Source organism: Camelus ferus, chromosome 9, assembly GCF_009834535.1.
Source record: "Camelus ferus isolate YT-003-E chromosome 9, BCGSAC_Cfer_1.0, whole genome shotgun sequence".
NCBI lineage: Eukaryota > Metazoa > Chordata > Mammalia > Artiodactyla > Camelidae > Camelus > Camelus ferus.
In genome coordinates this window covers 10,003,992-10,027,561 of record NC_045704.1, presented here as the reverse complement: position 1 = coordinate 10,027,561, position 23,570 = coordinate 10,003,992, and the positions used below count along the sequence as shown (strand labels likewise).

Here is a 23,570-nt window from a genome sequence, read left to right as displayed (position 1 = left end):
ACCACTTTTTTTTAAGTCACTTTCTTAAAGAGGCTTCCCTAACCATCCTATCTGAAGTACCATTTTCCCTCAGTCATTATCAGTAAATTTATTTTCTTCACAGCACCACTCTGAAATGATCTACTTAATTACCCATCCCCACCCCCACCCCGTTCGGCTGACTCAAAGCTTCACGAATAGAGGGGTTGTTTTATTCATGGCTATACGTCATCGAAGAAAAGTTCCTTATACTGCCCAATAAATATCTGTTGCATAAATGAATTAATGAGGCCCACGTTTAGGGAGGGTACCTTACCCCAGATGTAGCCGGAGACACTAAGTGATAAATATTTCAGGTATGGCCGAATTTCTACCAAGATCTGTTTTTCCCCTTGTCTACGGAAAGCAAGGAGGGCAAAAGCGGAATCGTATCAGGATGCAAAGGTGAGCTGTGTATCCTTAGGCAAGTCACATGACTGCCATTTCAACCTCAGTTTCTGCATTCAATCTTCAGTTTGTAGACAAGGTTTCTGACTATGCTTCGGGTTGACGTTCTGATATGAAATATGATTTTTTTCCCCATTATTCCTGAATGTAACGGAGCCTCTCCTGGAGGGAGCTTTGATTTCACCCAGCTCCAACCCTCTGGGGATCTTTTTTTCAGAGTCGTAGACGGCTGAGAAGTCTAGTGATGCTGGCAGTGACTACTCCAATTTTATACTGAGACTCAGAGGCTAGGTGACGGGACAAGTCACCACCCGAAGGCAGAAAGGCGCCCTCACTTCTCACCAGATGATGCTCGGACCCACTGTCTGGTACAGACCGGGTCAGGTAGAGACCGGGTCTTACCGGCTTAGTACGGCGCTCTAGCCCAACCTCTCGTCTCGACTGCTTTTTCCGCCCGCCAACGCCTCTTCTGATTGGTGCAGTGTGCGTTGTGCGTGCCGACGTCACGAGACGGCGGCGAGTCTATAAGAGCGAGGCTGGAGACGCCGTACGCCTCTTTCTCAGTTACCGGAGCCTGATTGTAGGTGAGGTGTGGTGCAGTATTCTTTAGTCCTTGCGTAGGTTGTTGGGTCTTGTGGGCCATCCGGGCTTTAATGAGTATGGTAAAGAGGTTGGAGGTGAGATGAGGGTGGTTGGAGAGTGGTGAGGATGGTACAGGTTACAAAAGCTTCTCGCGGTTTTCGCGAGACCTTCTCTGGGAGCCACGAGGTTCTAACGGGGTTATGGGACTGCGCAGGCGTAGCTCAGAGTCCTAATAGGCCACTCCTTCACGCACAGGCACAGACGGTTAAACGGAGCCATCATGCCGGTGGCCCGGAGCTGGGTTTGTCGCAAAACCTATGTGACCCCTCGGAGACCTTTCGAGAAGTCCCGCCTCGACCAAGAACTGAAACTGATCGGTGAGTGGCTAAGGCAAGGTTTCTGCTTCCCGGGTCGGGGAGAGCTAGCACGTGGGTGAGGCCGCTCACGTGCTCACTCTATTCCAGTCCCCTGGTGTGCCTCCCTTCGTCGTCCCCAAATTCGAGACCTTTCATTGTTTAGATTTTCTGTATCCTGAAGTCACCAATCCTACTTTTGCACCAATCCGTGAGACTGAGCATGTTTGCCCACCCTTTGCAGGCGAGTATGGGCTCCGGAACAAACGTGAGGTCTGGAGGGTCAAATTTACCCTGGCCAAAATCCGCAAGGCTGCCCGGGAGTTGCTGACCCTGGATGAGAAAGACCCGCGGCGTCTGTTTGAAGGTGCGTATCTGAGCCCATAGGAAAGGACTGAGGGTCAGAGCTGCTGCTGCTACTGTTACTTCTGGAGTGGTCCAGCGATCAGAGGTGTTACATGGGGCAGGTGGAGCTAGCTTGTGGGGTAGGAAAATGGGCCTGGATCCAGATCCCTGTCCATTTCCTTACCTGTGGCTTTGGTTTACCCAAACCTCGGACTTCACTTTCTCTTCATTAGAACTAACATTGCCAAGCAAGCTTGGGTACCTGGCTGTATCTGTACATAGTATAGCAAAACGGTACTGCTCCTTGTGTACATATCTTGTTCTCTAGTGGTGGGAATAGTCGGTGAAGTTTCTGAAATGTGGGATGGTTCTAGCAGGGAGGGAGCTTGAATATGTACATTTGCCTGCTTTAGCAAGGTAGTCAAGGATATTTAGTCAAGGCCTGAACAGGAGAGGAGCTGTGCATTTCACAGGGAAGAACATTTCAGGTGATGATTTTGGAGGGTATGCAGATAATATGGTAACTTAAGATGAAAGAAAGATTGTGGTAAGATACACATAAAATTTTCATCTTTTAGACTCTTAGGTCTTAAATTCCTACTTTGAGGTGGAGAATTAATGGAGGACTTTTGAAAGCAACAGTTGACATCACTTAGATTGTAGTAGGACCTCTCAGATTGTCAGATAGCTATACTATTAAAATAGCCGCAATTTTATAAATGCTTTTTTCTAAGTTCTTGGTGTCTGTTAGTCTGCACAGGCAGGCTTGTAGGGACTACTGATATGACTCTTGTTTCAGATGAGCAGATGGTTAGACCTCCCATCATAGGGGCACTGGAAGGCAGGTTCCAGAGTCCAGGTGAACCGGGTTGGAATGAGAACTTTAGAGGAAACTTAGGGAACATAACCAAAAGTTGAACCAGTGTATCAGAAGTAATTAGTGGTCGCTCACTCTCTTTCTCACTCTTGCTCTCTGTTATGCTCATCTTCTGAGATGGCCATTTGTCTGTGGAGTCTGTATCCACTTTTTCTTTAAGCTGAACAGCCCTGCACCTCTCGGCTTCTCTCCCTTTCACCTTTCTGAAGTGGCCCACATTCTGCCTGTGGAGTGTGTGTCTCCTAAGTCTTTTTTCCTTATGAGATACAGACTGCACTCTGTCTATGGAGTGTGTGTATCTCTAAAAAACTTACTTTCACTTTACCAAAAAAAAAAATTTGTAAACTTGGTTAGTACGTTGTACATTGTGTCTTTGGTGTGGAAGAGATACATGTATAGTTTGTGTTTCTAACAGATGTGAGTCTGGCTGTAAATGGTTCTGTATCTTATAAGAGCTTATTAAATTTTTATTTATTTTTGTGGGGAGAGGTAATTAGGTTTATCTATTTTAATGGAGGTACTAGGGATTGAATCCACGTCTTCCTCCTGCATGCTAAACACTCTACCTTTGAGCCATACCCTCCCTGCTTTGTGGTTTTGATTTACATTACTGTTGCATTAGTTACCTTGAGCACTTTTTTAGTGTGCCTGTTGGCCATCTGTATGTCTTTGGGAAAATGTCTATTCAGATCATCTTCCCATTTTTCAATTGAAGGTTTTTTTTCCTGCTATTGCGTTGTATGAGTTACTGTATATTGTGGATATACCCCTTATTAGATACATGATTTGCGAGTATTTTCTCCTATTCCGTAGGTTGCCTTTTCATTTTGTTGGTAATTTTTCCTTGGCTGTGCAGAAGCTTTAGTTTGGTGTGGTCCCACTTGTTGATTTTTATTTCTGTTGCCTTTGCTTTAGTGTCATTCATAAAATCATTTTCAAGACTTAAGTCAAGTTTACTGTCTTTCTTCTAGGGGTTTTATGGTTTCAGGTCTTCATTCAAGTCTTTAATCCATTTTGAGTTATTTTTTGTGTGTACCGTGAAAGGTGTTCGGGTCCAGTTTCGTTCTTTTGCGTGTGACCCCAGTTTTCCCGGCACCATTTATTGGTTGAGCTGTTCTTTTTCATCTTTGTATATTCCTGGTTCCTTTATGTAAGTAAATATATTGACTATTAATGTATGTGGGTTTGTTTCTGGGCTCTTTATTTTGTTCCCTTGATCTTTGATCAGTTTTTATGTTGCCAACAAACTGTTGTGATTACTATAGCTTTGTAATATTTAGTTTGAAATTAGGACACATGAAGCCTCCAGCTTTGTTCTTTCTCAAGATTGCTTTGGCTCTTTGGAGTCTTGTGGTTCCGTACAAATTTAAGGGTTATTTTTCCGTGAAAAATGCCATTGGAATTTTGATAGGGATTCATTGAATCTGTATATTGCTTTAGGTAGTTTGGACATCTTAATTGTTCCAATCCGTGAGCACAGAATAGTTTTCCATTTACTCGTGTCTTTAACTTCTTTCATCAATGTCTTACTGGTGTACAGGCTGTTCACCTCTTAGGTTAAATTTATTCTTAGGTTTTTTTGTGTGTATGTGAAGTTGTAAATGGCAGAATTTCCTTATATCTTACATTCAGCATTTATTCAGTGTCATATTTTGAAGTGGGGTGTTGGGAAGACATGTAGGTTTCTCCATTTAGACTATCTCCTGTCAAGTCTGCTTGGAAGACTTTGTCATCACAAAGTCAGCCAGCTTTCCTTTAAGCTTTGCCTGGGGGTGAGGGGGAGGTAGTGGTGCTTTTATCCCCCTGTCAAGGTGTTGTTAGTGATAATCTTGTGCTGATGAGCCCAGTGGTGACAGTGAGTGGGAGCCTAGGGGCCTCTAGGGGGCAGATTTGTCTCCAGCATCCCCAAGCAGGCCAGAGTATTGGTCAGGAGCCATGGGCTTTGGACACTGACGGGCAAGTGGCAAGGCCCTCTGTGCCTGGAGTTGTTTGGTGAAGGCAGGTGCTGGCATCTGCTGGATTCCTTTCTGCTGTACATGGCCAGTTATTTCCAGATTGTCGTCTTTTTAGTAGAAAAATCTGGGTGATAAATGAGTGATGTGTACTTGGCTTGTGCCCAATCTTCTCTCATGCCTAGAAGTTAGGTACTGATTCTGTTCTAATTATAAGTAAGGAAGTGGTTTAGCCTCATGTTTGATTCATAGGACTTTCTTGACTCCAAAATATTCCCCCTCAGCCGCTGTGCTGTGTTGTGAGAGTGATGTTTAGGAACGGCAGCGCTGGGACTTTGGCAGATGAATGCTAAGTCCTTTGAAGGGGATTGTCTCAACAACTCTGGAAGGTTGTTTTTTAGGTGAGTAGAGGTGTATGTGGTCACTGCCCTGCGTGGTGAGATGGGTAGTCAGAGTGAGCTGCCTCAGGGGAGTGTTAGGGCGACATGAATGCATAGTGGCTGGGTTTGAACTGGAAGCCCGCGCTCAGCCCACACACTGAATCAGCTCTCCCATCCTAGTGACCTGCCTTGGGTGGCGCGAGTTACAACAGCGCACGTCCTAACGCGCTGTGTCCTGTATCAGAATCAGCTGTTACTTCCCACTGTGCACCAGCGTGGTGTGGAGGTAGAGGGCTTGACCCCCAGGAGCCTGAGGTCAGCCAGAACGCTGAGTCCGTGCTGCTTTCCCCTCCCGCCAGGTAACGCCCTGCTGCGGCGACTCGTCCGCATCGGGGTGCTGGACGAAGGCAAGATGAAGCTGGATTACATCTTGGGCCTGAAGATTGAGGATTTCTTGGAGAGACGCCTGCAGACCCAGGTCTTTAAGCTAGGCTTGGCCAAGTCCATCCACCACGCCCGCGTGCTGATCCGCCAGCGCCATATCAGGTACCACCTCTGGGCTCCCTGAGCCTTCCCGCCCCCTCCCCTTGGATGCTTGCCCTCTCTGAGCCTGCTGTCCCTATCTCTGTGCAGCCCTCGGAGGTGATGAAGGTGTGAGCTCACCTCAAGGGTACAGACTGACCCCTACAAACAGCTCATGGGGGCACTGGGGGCAGCCTCATCCCCCCATAGCCCAGCGCAAGGGTCACTGCGGCTGGAGCCGTACACCTTGCGAAGGTTTCCGCCAGGCATGCGAGTAGCTGGACAGGTAACAGCGCTTGGTGTGGCCAGTTGAGAGAAGAGTCTTGGGCCTCAGCTGGCTTGGGAGGGTCCAGCTGTCTAGTGGGTCCCTCGTGAGGTCGTTGGTGACCCTGGCAATCACAGGGTGCTTTTGCACTGTCACTCTTACTCGGTGAGCTCAGTGCGGTCCAAGGTCCAGTACTCAAGGTGGCAGCTGGGTCTTTATCTGGGTGCTCAGTTTGCTGTTTCTGTAAGATGGGCACCATTCACGGGATGCTGCATGCACCCAGCTTCTGCCTCAGCCTTTCATTAACCCTGGGACCTCTGGGTAATATCCTCACATTTCTTGTCAGAAATGTTTTCATAGAACCTTTCTGTACGTTGCTACTTCAAAGACGTTGAAAGTACACCTGATAATGAAGCCCAGGGTCTGGCACGGTTTAGAACATTTGAGAAGCAGATCTTGGGTTTACATAGGCGCTGCCGCCTCACCTCCTGCGCTCTGGGCTTGGCGGTTGCTTGTAAATCTGCCCACTTGTGTATGGTGGGGGTGTAGAGCTCATCTTGGCCGTGTCTGTGTGAGTTAGATGGTGCCCGAAAGCTCTCCTTGGAGTCAGGAATGCCCTTCTCATGGTTGCTTCGGGGTCAGTGCGGCTGTAGCACCAGCCCTGCAGAGCACTGGTGGAGAGGGGCCTGTCTGGCCCTGTTTCCCCATCCCCTTCCCCTGCCGCCCCTCCCTCCAGGGTCCGCAAGCAGGTGGTGAACATCCCATCCTTCATTGTCCGCCTGGACTCTCAGAAGCACATCGACTTCTCCCTGCGTTCTCCGTATGGGGGCGGCCGGCCAGGCCGCGTGAAGAGGAAGAATGCCAAGAAGGGCCAGGGTGGGGCTGGAGCCGGCGACGACGAGGAGGAGGATTGAGCCCACCCATCCCCTGGCTAGGTTCCCAGTCAGATAATAAAAAGAGATGAACACTTGAGAACTGGTGTTTATTGGTGTGCCTCTCCCTCCTCCAAACGTACACCCTCCTGCGGGGGGGACATGCGGGCTGGGTCCTTGAGCTGGTTTCTGTGGTGCTGCTGCCGGTGTGCAGAGAGGGCCCGGTACCTTTGTTCAGTTACTTGGGACCACCTGCAGGACGGTTGGTGTGCCTCCCCGCACCCCATGTCATAACAAGCATCTCTGCACACCACTTCATTATCACCGTGGGGGACTGAACAGTGCTGGGAAGGTTCTTTCAGACAGAACCACAGGAAATTGCGTGTGGGGGCGAGGAGGAGTCATTTCCAGGTAGAGCAAGGAGGGGGGCCCTGCTCCCCTCCCCCTGCGATGGGAGTTTCCGGAGACATTCATGGTCACAAGGGAGGCAGGCTTCCCTCTTCTCAGCCTTAAGCTGCTTCAGGAAGGAAGGGGCTTGTCTCAGGAAGTGAGACACACTTGAGCATTAAGCAACCTCAGTGACTGGGCACTAGGCCCCTTCCTGGGGCTCTGATGTTAGCTGAGTGGCGAGCTGCACAGTGAGGGCTTGGGGTCCTTTGCTAAGTGGCTGTGAAGCCTGCAGAATCCACGTCCTCACAGCCTGGTGCTGGATAGTAGGCCCTCCCTTCGCCCCAGGGTCTTGATAGCAGCTCCACGGGGTCCGCAGTCAGCTGGGTGTTTTTGGTAGGGACCAGGGACCGCAGATAAGACCAGTGCTGCGTGATAATCCAGGATGTTCCTGGAAGCAGTTGACCTGCAGAAGCTCCTAGTGGTTCACGACAGGCCAGCATCTGCAAATTCAGTCCCTGGAGTGCAGGGTGGCGGTAGGGGGTCTGGGTCCGCTGGGCTAGTGGATGGCGAGTGTGGCGTACACGCTGGGCTCTGCGGACGGCTCCCCCGACAGGGAGGGAGGGGGTGCAGTCGTCTCCTGTCTGAGGGTCGAGTGGTTCAGCTGGGCATAGGTCACATCCTGGGGGGCTTCAGGTGCGGCAGCCTGCAGTGATGGGGGGAGAGGCATGAGACGGGGGAGTCGGGCCTAGGAAGAACGGATGCACTCCTTGAGGTCTTAGCCATCAGAGCCCTCTCTGCTAGAAACACAGGGATGGTCTCTGAATCTTGGCTCTGCATCAGTCTGTAGCTTTCAGCCTGTGACAGCTGACTTAACATGTGAGTTTGGTGCTGGAGAGGGGTCAGGACTGGACAGAGGAGTAGGGCATGGTGCCGCCAGCATGGAGGGACAGTCAGACTCCACTGCACTCTGCAGGAAAGTTGGATCCAATCCCTGGGGTGTGCACAGGAGCTGATCTTCACCCAAGTGAAGTAACAGCCGAGGTGTATCGTTGGGGCTCACACAACCTGGGGACAGCCAAGGGCTGAGCAAGACTAGGACCCTCTGTGGATTTCAGAAGGAGCCTCTCTGGCCCTCTCTGGGCCTCTCTGCAGGCCTAGGACTTAGTCCCTTCGTGCGGGACACAGACTGTTGAGCCCTAACCTTTAGCCCTGCCAGCTCGACCTGAGCATTCAACAACTCAGTGGTCAGAGGCCAGCCTAGGAGGCCAAGTGTGGGGTTGCAGCAACTGGGAGGGCAGCATGCTTCCCGAAGGGAGAGCCTGCCAGGAGTTGAGTGGCATGAGGGTGCATCACCCACTGGATCTAACAGGAACAAGGAGGCATGGGTGCCCTGGTCGGGACCAGAGGGAGCTGACCTGACTGTCCAGCTGTCTGCTGTCCTCCGGCTCTGTGTCTTTCACGACAGCATCTGGTGGGGACAGAACAAGGGTGTCCCATCTCTTGCCAAGATTCCCTGAGATCTCACACAGCAGAGGCCCCGAGAGGGTCAGTGATGAGGCCAAAGCCACACAGTACCAGATTTGAACTCTCACCTCCAAGCCCAGAACCATTTCCAACCAATCTCCGGTCTCCACTGCTCAACCCATAGTCTGGCCCTGCCTCCTCCCCCTGGGATAGACCCCCTTCACTCACACAAGTTCTCCTGGACATCGAGAGCTGGGCTGGAGCTGGGGGAGGGGGAGGAGTATTAGGGGCAGTGAGGGGCCTTGGCTGGGCTGGGGGCTCTTTGGGAGGGGTCTCACCTCTTCTGCTGGCCTCTGTCCTTGGGCACTGATGTTGCAGCCACTGCAGGAAGTTGGAAATCAGCCTCCAACCCACCCCAGAACCCTTCCCCAGGGTTACATTAAGATCTGTGAAGTCCAAGAACTGAAGAGATTACAATCCCCTCCCACCGCCATGTTGAATTCAGGAGAAAGATCTAAACCATAAAATACAAAACTTGCGTGTGTTTTCAAACATTTTGTAAGTTTGGAAAAGCTGAAAGAATACTCTAAAATACTTCCGTGTACACTCACATTTCATCTCTTCATTTTAGATTTTCTCATTGGGAGATGTTGGAGTTTTTCTAAGCTGACCTCACCCACCTCTGGTTCCCCTTTGGCTGGTGCCCTAAGCGACACCTCCTCCAGTGGCCTGGGTCCCTCGGTTCCCTACTCACCCAGCTTCATGCATCTGTCCTGACGCTGATGTCGGATGAGGAGGAAGAGGAGGAGGAGGAGCAGCAGGATGAAGGCCACCGAGACCCCGATCAGAACATTCAGGTACGATTTGAGACCTGCGGCACCGGGGACGTCACGAATGAGCCAACAGTGCCATTTAATTGAGCGCCTTCTGTGTACCGATGCGTGCTGGGATCTGTGCATTAATCTCTAATCCTCAGGACAGTCGTGCAGCCCCCCGCCCCCAGTCATCATCGCCCCCACCCATTTTATAGACAAGGAGACAGGCACAGAGGAAAATCATGTGCGCCTGGTCACCCAGCCTGGACATGGCGGAGTGGGCATTGGAACCCAAGACTATGGGCTCCCTTGCTTTTATTTAGATTATTTTTTATTCTGTCCCCCACAGGCAGAACACCAGTGCAGAGACTTGTCCGTCAAACCCAGTCCCTCCTCCTCTCCAGCCCCACCCAGATCCGTCTCCCACCCTGCAGAGACCTGGCACCACCCCAGCTCCCTGGGGCCTGTGTGGACATGTGTGTATCTGAGAAGGGCAGGAGGGAGGGCTCCGGCCTTCTTGAGCTCTAAACAGGGCCGAGCCCTGTGCTGAAGGCTTTCGTGTCGAGGCAGGTGGCGGGAGTCCTCTTCTACGAAGGGCGAACGTGGACTCTGCAAGGAGCACTTGTCCCAGGTCCCGCAGTTGGGAGCAGTGGGCAGGGTGACTTGCTTGCCCTGACCTCTCCCCAGCCCCACAGCTGCTCCTTGGAGGGCTGAGTGCCCCTGAGTTTATGGAGGAGAGTCAGACACCGCTGGTGTCCCCACACACACAATGTCAAAGCAGCTTTGGTGCCCTTTGCAATCGGAGAAGTTGGTCCCAGTGAGAAGGAACCTTTCTCAGGCCATTATCTCAGGCAGTGGCTGAGCAAAGACCAGAACTGAGCTTCTCCCTACACAGAGACCCTCACTTACCCGTCTGTGGGCCTGACTCTGCAGTTGGGGGGAGCCGGTCCTCAGAGCTTCCTGGGGGTCAGGACAGGGATGAGGGGTGGGGGCTGCCTCTCCCCATGTCAGCCCACTGCTCCTCTCCCAGGCTGGACCCAACACTCCCTTTCCATGACTCCCCACCCTCCATCCATCTGGCCTCAGAGCCCCGTGGTTTTCCCCCACCCCCGCCCCTGCTTTCTCCTTCTGGTCAGCCCTGAGCCCTCTCTAGCCTTCTTCCACCACCCGGAACATATCGGGATGAAGGATGAGGATGGTGCAGGGAAGGGAGCTGCTCTGGCTTTTTCCTTCTTTCTGAGAATGGATTCTCTCCTTTAGTGGCCCCCTCACTCCCATCCCAGCCCAGAGCTCCTGTGGGGACAGGACCCTAGACTGACCAGGAGGACACATAGGGCCAAGACTGGGGCTCCTCACCTGAGATCAAGAGTTCCAGGGGGTCGCTGGGCTGTGACAGCAGATAGGGGGAGGTGCTGAGTGAGCTGTAGCACCTGTAGGTCCCATTGTTGGCTGAGGTCACAGGACTCAAGGTGAAGTTGGCCTGAAAGGGTGCAGCTGTGTCCTGCAGACGAAGGTGCTGGGGAGGAGACAGTGACCCCTCCCGGGACAGAAGGAAGGTATCCGACCAGGTCTCAGAGCTGCACTGCAGGGTCACGTTCCCTCCCCAGGGCACCGAGGCCCCTGGATGGGCTGAGAGGGAGGGTTTCTTGTACATTCCTGGGGAGAGGAAGGTGTGATGTGTGGAGAGCCACCCACTCCCCATGCATGCTTGACCCGGAGCTGAGGGACCACTGTCCTCTCCCCAGGGACCCTGTCTGTGACCCTCTCTCAGCTCCTCTCAGCCCCTCTGTGTGGTCTCTTTTACCTCCAGGCCCCCACTCCCCCTTTCTCTCTCTGCCCCCTAAACCACTGCCCTACCTCAGCCTTTCCTCCAGGCCCTTATCCCTGGACCCCTTCACCACCAGGGTGACCCCGGGCCCAGCACCCTGAGCAGATAATGAAGACATGAGGCAGGACAGGGGCTCCTCACCTGTGATCAGGATGTCCAGGGGGGCGCTGGGGGCCGACCATGTGTAGGAATGGTAATGTCCACCATAGCATCTGTACGAACCTCCATGGCTGTGATTCACACGACCCAGGGGGAAGTCAGGGCTGCGCTGCCCCTCAAGACGGAGGGGAGTTATGAGCCCCTTGTCCTTGGTCAGAGCAAATCTGTCAAAGCTGGCCTCTGAGTGACACTGGAGGGTTAGGTTCTCTCCCCAGAGCACCAGTGAGCCCGGCCGGGCTGAGAGGGAGGGCTCCCTGTACATGCCTGGAGAGATGGGGACGGCGGCACTGAAGGGACACACACCCCACATTGCTCACTGGGGCTGCATGAGAGTCCTATCTGGTCGCCCCCAAGCCTCCTGCCAGTGGTTCTGCCCCAGGAGGCCAGTGTCATGGGCCCTCCATCACCCCCACGGCTCACATAGGGAAGGGAGTTGGGAGAATCATAGCATTGTGGGTCCCCCCAGGAGAGAGGCCTGTCCCTTCCATAGCTCCCACAGTTCCTGGGTGTCCTGTGTCGGGGCGGGGCGGGGCCTCCCTCCTTCAGCAGGTGCCCGGGCAAACCGTGAGCCGCAGCAGAGGGACACGCTCCCTCCTGACGCCACCACAGGGCTTGGGTGGGCTGAGAGGGAGGTGCTCCGTACCCCTGGGGGGGGAGGGGGCTGTGCTAAAGGGGGACTGTGCGGGGAGAGGTCCCCCTGAGCCCACACTCTGCCCCCTCTGCCTGTGAGGAGGAGCCCACAGTGGGAGGGGCCCGGCCCCTCCCTGTTACCTGTCACCGCCAGGGGCAGGGGGTGGCTCCACTCTGACCAGCGGGTCCCCCTGCGATATGCACACTGATACAGCCCTGCAGTGTCTGAGCTCGAGTGTTTAAAGAAGAAACCGACCATGTTACTGGAGTCCTGTGGGGTCTTAGTCTCCCAGAGTCTAGAGGCATCCCTTTTATACAGACGGTAGACATCAGCCCACTGAGACCCCTGACACCAGATGGTCACAGGGCTCCCCTTGGTGACCGTGGGGCCTGGGTCAGCCCAGATGGAGGATTTGGGGAGGACACCTGGAAAGGAATCAGACCTGAAGTGTCAGGAGTGGCCTTCTGCCCTCGGTGTCCCCAGATGTTCCTCCAACACCCCTCCCAGACTGGCCACCATCAGCCCAGACCCGCTGTGCTCCCGCAGATGACCAGGGGGGCTGTTGGGTCGAAGCAGAAGGACTAGGGGGGACTCACCTGCCTGTATGTGACCCCACAGGTCCCAACACAGCCCTGGAAGAGAGATCCCTGTGAGCGTCCATGCCCCACCACATGCAGACGCTCCAGGCCTGGTCTGGACCCTGAGTGCTGGGGTCAGATCTGGGGCTGAGCCCACCTCCCCCCGCCCCTGCATATGCGGTCCCCACTGAGCCCCCTGAGTCCTGAGGCCCCTTCCCTCTTCTCTTCCCCAAAGCTCACCGAGGCTGAGAAGGGCAGTGACTGTTGGTAAAGTGGCGCCACCGCCCATGGTCCCCAGCCGTGCAGATGACATACACAGTCCACAGAGCCAGCAGGGCAGACAGATGCGCGGGGCGTGGCCAGGTCACACGTCACAGGTTCCTCCTCAGCCCCACTGCGCTCTCCCTGAAAGGCGTGCTGAGAACAGCATTCTCTGGGAACCTTTCGGGTCAGATCTGAGGCTCACTAGATCCCTGCACACTCTGCCTGCCTGCCTGCCCTGCCTCCACCTCGTGTCAAACGCAAACGCAGAGAGTGCCTTAACGGCCCAGGGCAGGGCAGGAAGAGACGCGGGGCCCAGGAGCCGGCCCAGTACCTGTCCAGTTCTTCCTCTGCCACCTATGTAGGCGGTGTGATCTGGGCAAGTCACTTCCCTTTCCTGCGCTTCTGTAAGTGCAGACCTGATTCCTTTCTTTCATCAGTAGTCCAGTCAGTCAATGTTTGTTGAGCAATGACCGTGTTCGGTCATGGGGCCAGCCGCTGGAGGCACATTGTTGGGGCTGACATTCCTTCCCTGAACTCATGGGGCCCAGATTCATGAACAGAAGTTACAAACATTTGCATGGCAAACAGTTCAAGACTGTTACAAGTTGGAAGAAAAAAAGAAAACAAAGGACAATGAGATTCATTAACAGGTAGATGCCGTGAAACCTGGGTCCTGGTTGTGAGGGCCCCTTCTGGCGGTAGGGTGAACAGCAGTTGGCCTGGGGGCTTGTGCTGGCGGAGGCATCCTTGCCCAGGAAGATCCTGAGCTGGTCTCAGGAGTGAGAGCCATCAGGAGAAGGCTGGAGCCTCATCGAACAGGACCTCGAGTACGTGTAAGAATGTTGGCTTTGATCTTTAAAGCACTGGGAAGATTTTAAGCAGCAGAGAATACGAACATTTTTCTATTTTGAGAAGACTACCCCACGTAGCAAATGTAATGTGGGAGGGCTCTCCTGGTAACTAACTCTATCAATGGTGAAGCTCCAGCGTTAATCTCCATCCCGGCTGGTGTGTGGGTCAGTATTTTAGGGCGTTCACGTGGTTGCCTCATGTAACCCTTACACAAACCTGGAACGCAAAATGTATTTGTAGTAGAATGGAGAAGGAAGGCTTCTTGGGCTGGCAGGTGGGGGAGAGTTGGCGCCACTCAGTCTGGCGGAGAGAAGGCACAGACTTGTTAAGCAGCTCTGTGTACGCGTGTGTCTGGGGCAGATGTGGTTGACTGTGGCGAGTTTGGTTGTGGAGGGAGAGCTGTGTTTGCTGGGGCTGGCGAGTGTAGCTCAGGCCTGGTCCTTCACAGCCTTGAGCATCAGCTGGGGCACCTGGACTTGGTTTGGAAGGCGGAAACTGTTGGAAGGGTTTCGAGCAGGGCAGGTTCAGACCAGATGGGGTTATAGGCTGTCCTTGGCGGCGGTGAGAGGAATGAGCTGGAGTCAGGAGTGGGGCCTGGACTGTAGCGCCAGGACAGAGGCTGGTGGGGTGGCATGGACAGGACGCCTGGAGTCGTGTGGTGGATCAGGGACACTGTTAAGAAGGGCTCACAGCCTCCCTTTTCACCCCCGCCCCTTCGGAGACGGCCCGCGCGCTGTCTGTGGAGCGTGTACCTACTTTTACTTTAACCTGAGTACCCAACCCCCACACCGCTTCCCTCGCCTTTCTCTTTCCTTACACTCTCTGCAGTGTGTATCTCTCCAAATAAACATCTACCTTTACTCAAAAAAAAAAAAAAAAAAAAAAAAAACCAGGGGCTTCACCGGGCACAGTGTGTGGGTTTGGTGTTTGGGCGTGAAGTGCCGGACGGGGAGGAACTGGAGGCGCCGCCACGCTCTGCCGAGCCTGCCCGGGGCAGCCAACCGGCCGTCACGGGAGGGCGGCCCCGGGCGAGGGGGCGGGGCCTTGCCGACTGACGCCCTTCGGGGAGGGGCGGGCAGCCCTGGCCCTCGCCCCGGGCTGCGGCGGTTCTTCCCCCGAGCACTTCCTTTCACTGACTTCCTTGCTTCTATAATTCATCTTTTTCCGTCGCCCTTCTTCAAAACCTCTGAGCTATTTCTGCTTTCTCAGTGCCCCTTCCTACCCCTGGGCAGGACTCTCGTCTCATACTGAGTTCTTTGTCCAGGTATCGTGTGAGAGCACAGGCTGGAGGGGAAAAAGATTTTAAAAAATGAACACAGGCTCTGTGAGACAACTTATGTTATTTATCTCCCAGCAAAAGGAGAATATCAATGAAGAAAAAAAATTTTTGAGGAAATAAGTAGCTGACCATTTTACAGATTTGTTGAAAGTCATAAAATTACACGTCCAACATGCTCAGCAAATGAAAAATAGGATAAGCTTTAAAACATGCTCACACACATCACCATCATAATCAAACCACAGGGAAAAAATTGAAAACATCCAGAGAAAAGTGCCACATTACATACAGAGGAAAACCAATTTGAATAAGCACAGATTTCACGTCAGAGACCACTGTGCTTGGGAGGTTTGTAGTTCTGAGAGGCAAGAAGAGCCAGCCTGGAACTCTTCTGGACATATTATTCAGAAATGAAAGCAAAATAATCATTCTTAGAGGAAGGAATACAGAGAATTTGTTGCCTGCAGACCTGCTCTAAAAGAAATGGTGAGGTACGTTCTTCAGGCAGAAAGGAAATAATTCTAGAGGGAAACTTGGAAATTCAACAATAAAGGCAGTCAAAAAGTGGCAGATACCTAGGTCAACAAAGTAGCATATTTTTGTCCTCTTAACCTCTTTAAAGGATGCATGGCTGTTGAAAGCAAAGCTAACAATGTCTGGTGGGGTTTTTAAGTGTGTAAGCGGAATGCATACAACAACCACAACGTGAAGCGCGGGGAGAGGAGGGGGAAAGGAACTGCACGGTGATGAGGTTTCCACGTTTGTCTGGAAGAGGCAAAATATTAACTCTGTGAAATTGGGTGTGTGTATTGTAATGCCTGCAGCAGCGACTTAAAAAATAACATACAAAAAGTTACAGTTACAACACCAGCAGATGAAATGGAACACTAAAAAATACCCCAAAAAGCCAAAGTAAGGCATGGAAGCAAAACTGGAAGAGCAAGCAACAGGGGGACGAAAGAGAAATAGTAAAAGGGCAAACCTAAATACAGCCTTGTCAGTCATTACGTTAAGCATGAATGGTGAAAGCTCAATTAAATGGCAGAGATTGTAAGACTGGATTGACAGGACCCAACTCCGCAGTCCACACGAGGGTCGCTGTAATACAGTGATGTAAATTTGACACAGCATTGTAAAAAGACTATAACTCAATAAAAAAAATGTTTAAAAAAAAGGATAAAAGTAAAAGGATGAAAGAATGTATTATGCAAACATTAATCCAAAGAAGGCTTTTGTGGTTGCATCAGTTTCCTGTTGCTGCTGTAACTAATTGCCATGAACTTAGGGCCTTTAAACAACACAGATTTGCTGTCTTCCTGTTCTGGAGGTCACAAGTACAAAGTCAGCCTCCCGGGGCTAATGTCAAGGTGTCAGCAGGGCTGGCTGCTCTTAGTTTCTCTGCCAGGATCATCTGTCTCCCTGCCTTTTCCAGCTTCCAGAGTCCCTGCAGGACTTGTCTCGCAGCCCCTTCCTTCCATCTCTCCAGCCTCCGTCAGCACATTACCTACCTCTGACTCGGACCCTTTTGCCTTCCTTACAAGAAGCCTTGTGAATACACTGGGCTCACCCAGATTAGCTGGCATAATGTTCCATCTCAAGATACTTCATTTAGTCACCTCTGGCAAGCACCTTTCGCCATGTAAGGGGTCATATCCACAGGTACCAGGGACTGGAGCTTGGACGTCTTTGGGAACAGGGGGGAAGCAGCACTGTCTTCCGCGGTGGCTATACGGTGCCAGACAGTGCAGTAAACTATCCCAGAGACTTCTGAACGAGGAGGTTACCAGGGATAAAGAAACACACTACATGAAGATACCAAGGCCGATTCATCAAGAGGACGTCATCCTAAATGTATGCACGCAAGACCACCGGGCTTCAAACACATAAAGCAAAAACTGACAGGAATGAAAGGACAGACAGATAAACTGACAGTTGCAGTCAGGGGCTTTCAGACCCCTCTCTTGGTGGTTCATAGAGCAAAGAGATGGCCAATCAGCAAGGGTGTCGAGAGCCGTGACGGTGCCATCAACCAGCCTGACCTGCTGGCACACAGAGAACACTTACCAATGGTAAAATACGCTTTTTCTAAGCGTACGTGGAATATTGGCCAAGACAGTCTTTATCCTTGGGTATAAAACAAAGCTTAACAAGTTTAATCAATATCACATATCATTTCTTTTCTGACCCTAATGGAATTTAAGTTAAAATCTATTACTAGAAAGATATCTAGAAAATCTTCAACTATTTGAGAACTAAAACCACACTTCTAAATAATCCATGGGGCAAAGAGGAACTCAAAAAAAATGGGAAAATATTTAGAACTGAATGAAAATGAAAATGCAGCACACTAACCTTGTGGGATGCAGCTAAAACAGTGTTTAGAAGGAAAGTAAGGCCAGCAAGTGCTCGTATTAAAAAAAAAAAAGTGGTTTCTAACCACTAACCAAAGTTTCCATTTTAATACCCAAGAAAAAGAAGCACAAACTCATCTCAAAGTAAGCATAATAAAGTGCAGACACCTGTGACCCTGAAAGCAGAAGACAGTAACACAATTGAAACCCAGAGCTGACTGTTTTAAAAAGGCCAGTAAAATTGACAAACCTCTAGGCATAGTAATCCTGGAAAAAAGAGAAGACACAATTTGCCAATTTTTGGAATGAATGGAAAGGACATCACTACAAACCCCGCAGACATTAATAGGATAATAAGGGAATATTACAAACAATTCTGCACCATAATTTTTACTGACTCGAATGGAGCAACTCTTGAGAGACCACCAAAACTCACTTAGGAAGTAATCTGAATATTCTTTAAAAATATTAAAGGCGTTGAATTTGTAGTTAAAACAGCTTTCCAACAGAGAAAACGCCTGGCCACAGTGGCTTCACTGGCGTATGCTACTAAACATTTATGGGAAGAAATAATACAGTTTCACACAATTGCTCCCAGAAAATAGAAGAGGAGGAAACACTTTGCAGCAGTTGTATGAGGTGAGTATTACTCCAAACTCAAATCAGACGAAGGCAGTACAAGGTAACAGGGCTACGGACCAATATCCCTCAGGAACATAGATGCAAAAATCCTCACCACGATATTGGTCAACAAAGCCAACCATATCTGAAGAGGATAACACGGCACAAGCAAGTACGGTTTATCCTCGGATGCCAGCCTGGCTCAACATGTGAAAACCAGTAAGATTAATCCACCATCTTAACAGACTTAACAAAGAAAACCCACATCATTCTGTAAGTATATGGACACAAAGATCTGATGAGATAAAATGCCCAGCTGTGTCGGAGCAGAAAGGAGCGTCCTTAATTAGAGAGCCCCTAGGGTCTGCAGTTTCACTAGCGTCATACTGAACACTTTCCCTCTGTGACTGGGAACAAGACAGTGGTGCTCTCGCAACTTCTGTTCAGAAGTGGCCACCGTGGTGAGACGAGTGGAAGGAAGCCGAGGCACACAGACTGAAATGGAAGGAGAGGAGCTGTCTCTATTCCCAGTCCACGTGCTCCTGTGTGGAGGAAATCTACAAAGGAGCTTCTACTAACCGGTAGGTGAAGGAGCAGGGTCTCAAGATAAAAGATCAGTATTCAAAAACCAATTGATTTGATTCTACAAATTAACAAGGAACAACTGGAAATTAAAAATTAAAACAATACTATTTACGATAGTACCGAAACCCATAAACATGTAGGGATAAATGTAAGTATGTACGTGTAAGATCTGAAGGCTGAAAACTGTAATACTTAGCTAAGAGAAATTAAAGAACAAAACAAAAGAGATACACCACATTCATTGATTGAAAGACTCAATATTGTTATCAGCTCTCTCTAAATCGACCCGCATTCAAGGAAACTCCAATCAAAATCTGAACTAGCTTTTGTAGCAATTGACAAGCTGATGCTAAAATGTATATGGAAATACAAAAGAGCAAAAATAGCGCAACAATTTAGAGGAGGACTAAACTTGGACGTCTTACTCCTCACTTTTCTATGGAAGGAACAAAGGTAATGGACGCTGTGGCATTTGCATAAGGATAAGTAGGCAGAAAATAAATAATAGGGATCTCAGAGGTAAACACACACATATGTGATCGACCGACTTGTAACAAAGGGACAGTACTTCCTTGAGGAAAAGATAATCTTCTCAACAAGTGTTTCTGGAAGAACTGGATATGTGTTTGGAAAAAAATTCGCCTTCACTACCTCACACCACACAGAATGAGTCACGTGAAACGGATCATAGATCTGACCGCAGAAGTCAAAATCATGAAGCACCTCAAAGAAAACATGAAAGAAAATCTTCAAACCTTGCATTAGACACACGTTTCTCAAGAAAGTTACAAAAAGGCCAAACAATAACCAAAAAAGATTCGTTGGATTTCCAAAATTAAACACTTGCACTTCAAAAGGCAGCGTCACGTAATGGAAGAAACCAGCCTCGACCAAGAGGAAAGACGGGTTTTGTACGCATACGGCATGTGTGCGGGATAAAGGGTTTGTGTGTGGAATAAGTAAGGACTCCTACAAATAAATAATAATAAAACCTTCCCACACGAACAAAACAATTTGAACAGACATTTATCAAGAGGAGATACATAAATGAGCAGTAAGCACATGAGAGGCTGACTACAAGGTCACCATGGAGCTTCAGTAGTGACGACAGTTTTTTACATGCTGACTGTGTGACAGTTGCTACACGCATCTCTACACTGGCCAACGCTGATCAAACTGCACACTTAACGGGGGTGCCTCCTGTGCCTCGGTATGCACACAGGCACGTGCTGGTCAGGCCCAATCAGTGCCCGCGGCACCCACCAGGGACGAAATCCACCCACAACCACATGTCTGATCTGCTTCCAGGAGGAATGACACAACATTAAGGACTCAGTGTGCGTTTCCACGGCTGACACGGTGGACCTCCTGTGGAGTCTGGTGGGGTCACTTAGTGAAAGGCGGTCAGGCCGTGATTCCAGGCTCGTGACCGGCCTGCGTCTCGGCCACCATGGCCATCCTTCAGAGGCCCATGTGAACACGGAGGGCAGAGGCTGGCTGACGTGCGCTGGACGAGCCGTCCTGTCCCCTTGGTTATTGAGGACCTTGTCCACAGTGGGGCTCTGCGGGGGACGTTACCGTCTCATTCACAGACCCAGGTGCATTGCCCCCAGGCATACACACTTCTCCTCCCCGACGGCCTGTCTCCTCCCAGTCAGTTCTGCTCCTTCTAGTCCCCTGACTATCTCGGCAGGGCATCTGCGCCATCCCCGGGGCCGTGTACATCCTCACATCTAACCTGTTTTCTTTCCACACCCAAAACAGCATTAGCTTGTCATCACCCAGACGTCTGCCCCTCGAACGTGTTTTCTCTCAGTCAGTATCCTTCAGAGGCCCCCGAGTAGGGCTGTGGAGCAGCACTGTTCCCAGACCTGGCACTGCCCAGGCACGATCCAGGCCACCAAGCTGTAGAGGGAGAGGTGTCAGCTGTGACAGGGCCAGGTCCGGAGGGGCCATCTTTGTGCGACTCACCTTGTCCTCTGCACCTGTCCCTGGCCCCCGGCTTGCCACACTCATCCAGCAGTGAGAATGACAACACCCAGCTAGCTCATCCCAGAAAGTTCCAGTTGCTCGGACATGATGTCTCTGTGAGTCATTCAGTGTCTTGTTGGGGACCAGGGGCCTGTCAGGAGCAGTTTTTAAGTGGCGTCCAGCTCTCTGTTGCAGGTGGTGGGTGTGAGGACATGAACCCACAGGCTCTGCCCCTGGGGCTCGGCAGAGGATTGGCACAGCCTCCAGGCACACACAGACACTCGTGGCACCACGGGATCTGGTGGATTGCGCCACTGGGGCCACGGGGTCCTCGGGCTGCAGCCCCAAGCCGCTGCAGAGCCCCGTCCTCCCGCGGGCTGCCCTCAGACCCGCAAGCTTCTCGGTCCCCGGAGCGGCCACCTGCCTTCTCGGGTAGGGTACGTGCCACTTCCATGACCCAAGGATGCGTACCTGGACGTGGGCCTCTTTCTTCGTGGTGGGTGTTGCAGGGGTGGTGGCAGCTGCCTTACTACACAGGGTGCGCCTGGGCGGGCCTCAGGGAACAGGACCTCTGTAAAGTTCACTGTTCTGGCAGGCTCTGCATCTCTGAATTTCTCTTTTCTTTAAAAAAAAAAAGTCTGGAGGGGAGGGCATAGCTCAGTGGTAGAGTGTGTGCTTAGCATGCACAAGGTCCTGGGTTCAATCCCCACGACTGCCATTTAATAAATAGATAAATAAATAATAAATAAATAAACTTAATTACCACCCCCAAAACACACACACACACACAAAACACCACCACCATCGACAACAAACAATTTTTTAAAATCTCACCTTATGGACTATACACCAGAGCAACAGAGCGCTGGGCACCCTCCACTCCTCAGGTCCAGTGAATGAGATGCCATCAGTGTTGTGGACGAACGTGGTGTCCTGCCCGTGGCCAAGATGCGGAGGGTCGCATTTGGCCGATGCTGTGAAGGAGGGAGAGTTAACTTGTCTCTGGGCGGAGTGTGAACAGGTCTCACAGTCCGTCCCAGGTGAAGAAAAACTGCTTCTCAGTCACCAGATCCACGGCCATGTAAGAATGATCAGAAGCTGCGTGATTCTGTTCCAGCAGAACTGCCCACGCAGCGCAGCAGCCATGACAGGGCTGGCACTTGGTGAAGCCATGGCAGCCATCCGTCAGCCACCCCGATGCCTTCGGTTGTGGCCGGAGCCAGGTTGCTGTGTTAGGCGGGTACAGCCAGCTCTGCTCTTGCCCCCGAATGCAGAGTTGTTTCTGATTTCCTGTGCAGGCCGTGTGAAAGTTGTACTGTTGAGTTTACAGATTGTGCTTCCTTTCTTTAAAGACCATGTGACTATGTTTTGGAAGTTGACTATGTGACTTTATGGTTCAGCATATCTTTTCAAGTCTTAAAAAAAAAAATTCCGTGTTTGGGCACATTCTGGAGTTAGTCTGGCCTTACTACGAAGGCGTGGCTCTTCCGGGTGTGTCTCGACCGCCCCGAGAGTCCCACAGCTTCTTTATACTGCATGGAATTCGAACATCTCCCATCACTGAGCAAGGCAGCTCCGGGAGTTAAAGCGAAACTTTGATTTATCCCTGTTTCTTAAAATGTTAGTAAGTTAACAAAAGATGCAAACATCACTGGGTGACAACGCGGCTGAGTTGGTTTTGGTTGCCTCAACATTTGAAAGTGGTTGTGAGGCAAGTGCTCCTGGAGGAAACGTAAGTGGGCCGTGTGGACGTTCTGTCCTCTGCGCTGTCCTCGGGTCCCACTTTGGTTTTCCCGTTCTCCTTTCTTGCTTCCTGATGTTGCAAGAGCCGTCCCTTCATCATTTCCTCTCTGGCCGTTCATCTGGGGGAGGTCTGCTTGAGGTCAGTCCTCTCAGTTTTCCTTCCCCCGAGAGCGGGTCTACTTCCCCTTCGTTCCTGAGGGACGCTCTCACCACCTGTAGAACCGGGGACGACTGCACCTCTCTCAGCGCTTGAAAGCTTGCTTCCTGCCTCCACGTTCCGGTTCCGGATGAGTCCGTTGTCACTGGAGTGGGGGTTCTCTCCACAGCGAGGTGGCATTTCTGTCTCGCTGCATTCAAGGAACCTCTTCCTCTTTTCTTAGATTGTGATGAGTCTTGGTGTGCATTTCATTGGGCTCATCCTGTTTGGTTGGGCTTCCCTGGGTTTCATGGATGCACAGAATGCATAGATTTATGAGTTTTGCCAAGTTTTGGGAAATTTCAGCCATTATTTCTTGAGTAGTTCCCCAGTCTTGTCCTCTTTCCCCTGTCCTTCTAAGACTCGGGTCCCAGGTATGTGAGATCTTTGAGACTCCGTTCATATTCTTTTCCAGAATATGTGCTCCCTGTGGTTCAGACTGAGTAATTTCTTTTTTTTTTTTTTAATAGACTTAAGTTTTAGAGCAATTTGAGGTTCACAGCAGAATTGAGCAGAAAAATACAGAGTTCCCACATAGCCCTCCCCACCCACACATATGTACTCCCCTCCCCTCAACACCCCTCATCAGCGTGGCATATTTGGTACAATTGATGTACAAACATGGGTACATTATTATCAACCAAAGTCCACAGTTTACTTTAGGGTTCACTCTTGATGTACATTCTATGGGTTTTGCCAAATGCTTAATGACATGTAGCCACCACTATAGTGTCATACACTAATAATTTCATTGCCCTAAAAATCCCTGTCAAAATACTCGCGACATTCCTCACAGAACTAGAACAATTCCAAAATTTATAAAGAACCACGAAAGACCCTGAACAGCCAGAGGAATCCTTTGTAGGTCTCTTTTTTTTTTCTCTTTCTTCTTTTTATTCCTTTTTCTTACAGTTTGATGACTAGAGGTCCTTTAACATTTGCTGTAAAGCTGGTTTGGTGGTGCTGAAATCTTTTAGCATTTGTTTATCTGTGAAGCTTTTGATTTCTCCATCCAGTCTGAACGAGAGCCTTGCTGGACAGAGTGTTCTTGGTTGTAAGTTCCCCTGTGCATCACTTTAAGTATATCGTGCCGCTCCCTCCTGGCCTGTAGAGTTTCTGCTCAAAAATCAGCTGGTAACCTTATGGGAGTTTCCTTGTATGTTATTCGTTGCTTTTCTCTTGCTAATTTTAATATCTTCTCCTAGATTTTTGTCAATTTGATGCCTGTGTGCCTTGGTGTGCTCCTCTTTGGGTGGATCCTGTGTGGAG

General features: G+C 50.7%; 2 protein-coding genes and 1 long non-coding RNA gene across 6 annotated transcripts; 1 reads left to right on the top strand and 2 right to left on the bottom strand.

The window, feature by feature from the left end:
* Nucleotides 1–921: 921 nt before the first annotated feature.
* RPS9 (ribosomal protein S9) lies at nucleotides 922–6,674 on the top strand. 3 transcript variants are annotated; one of them, XR_004322869.1, is made up of 6 exons: nucleotides 922–1,010; nucleotides 1,264–1,385; nucleotides 1,606–1,728; nucleotides 5,275–5,461; nucleotides 5,549–5,723; nucleotides 6,439–6,555. XR_004322869.1 is itself a non-coding variant. In XM_006172857.3 (5 exons), the coding sequence occupies exons 2-5, from the start codon at nucleotides 1,289–1,291 to the stop codon at nucleotides 6,614–6,616; spliced, it is 585 nt and encodes a 194-aa protein (XP_006172919.1). In that variant the 5' UTR covers nucleotides 925–1,010; nucleotides 1,264–1,288; the 3' UTR covers nucleotides 6,617–6,674. The 3 variants fall into 3 exon arrangements, 2 of the variants coding, with proteins under 2 accessions (XP_006172919.1, XP_032343841.1); XM_006172857.3 differs by lacking the exon at nucleotides 5,549–5,723 and having other exon boundaries at nucleotides 925–1,010; nucleotides 6,439–6,674; XM_032487950.1 differs by lacking the exon at nucleotides 5,549–5,723 and having other exon boundaries at nucleotides 989–1,015; nucleotides 6,439–6,674.
* LOC102514167 (leukocyte immunoglobulin-like receptor subfamily B member 2) lies at nucleotides 6,668–17,679 on the bottom strand. 2 transcript variants are annotated; one of them, XM_032487789.1, is made up of 11 exons: nucleotides 12,680–17,679; nucleotides 12,458–12,493; nucleotides 12,002–12,286; nucleotides 11,213–11,494; nucleotides 10,600–10,899; nucleotides 10,153–10,203; nucleotides 9,183–9,299; nucleotides 8,767–8,809; nucleotides 8,657–8,691; nucleotides 8,380–8,432; nucleotides 6,668–7,667 (listed from the first exon to the last, which is right to left on the bottom strand). In XM_032487789.1, the coding sequence occupies exons 1-11, from the start codon at nucleotides 12,750–12,752 to the stop codon at nucleotides 7,521–7,523; spliced, it is 1,422 nt and encodes a 473-aa protein (XP_032343680.1). In that variant the 5' UTR covers nucleotides 12,753–17,679; the 3' UTR covers nucleotides 6,668–7,520. The 2 variants fall into 2 exon arrangements, with proteins under 2 accessions (XP_032343680.1, XP_032343681.1); XM_032487790.1 differs by lacking the exon at nucleotides 8,657–8,691.
* A 1,327-nt stretch (nucleotides 17,680–19,006) lies between these two features.
* Nucleotides 19,007–22,325, bottom strand: LOC116666028. The gene is made up of 2 exons (XR_004322878.1): nucleotides 21,197–22,325; nucleotides 19,007–21,000 (listed from the first exon to the last, which is right to left on the bottom strand). It is a non-coding gene; the product is annotated as an uncharacterized LOC116666028 (long non-coding RNA).
* Between the last annotated feature and the right edge of the window lie 1,245 nt (nucleotides 22,326–23,570).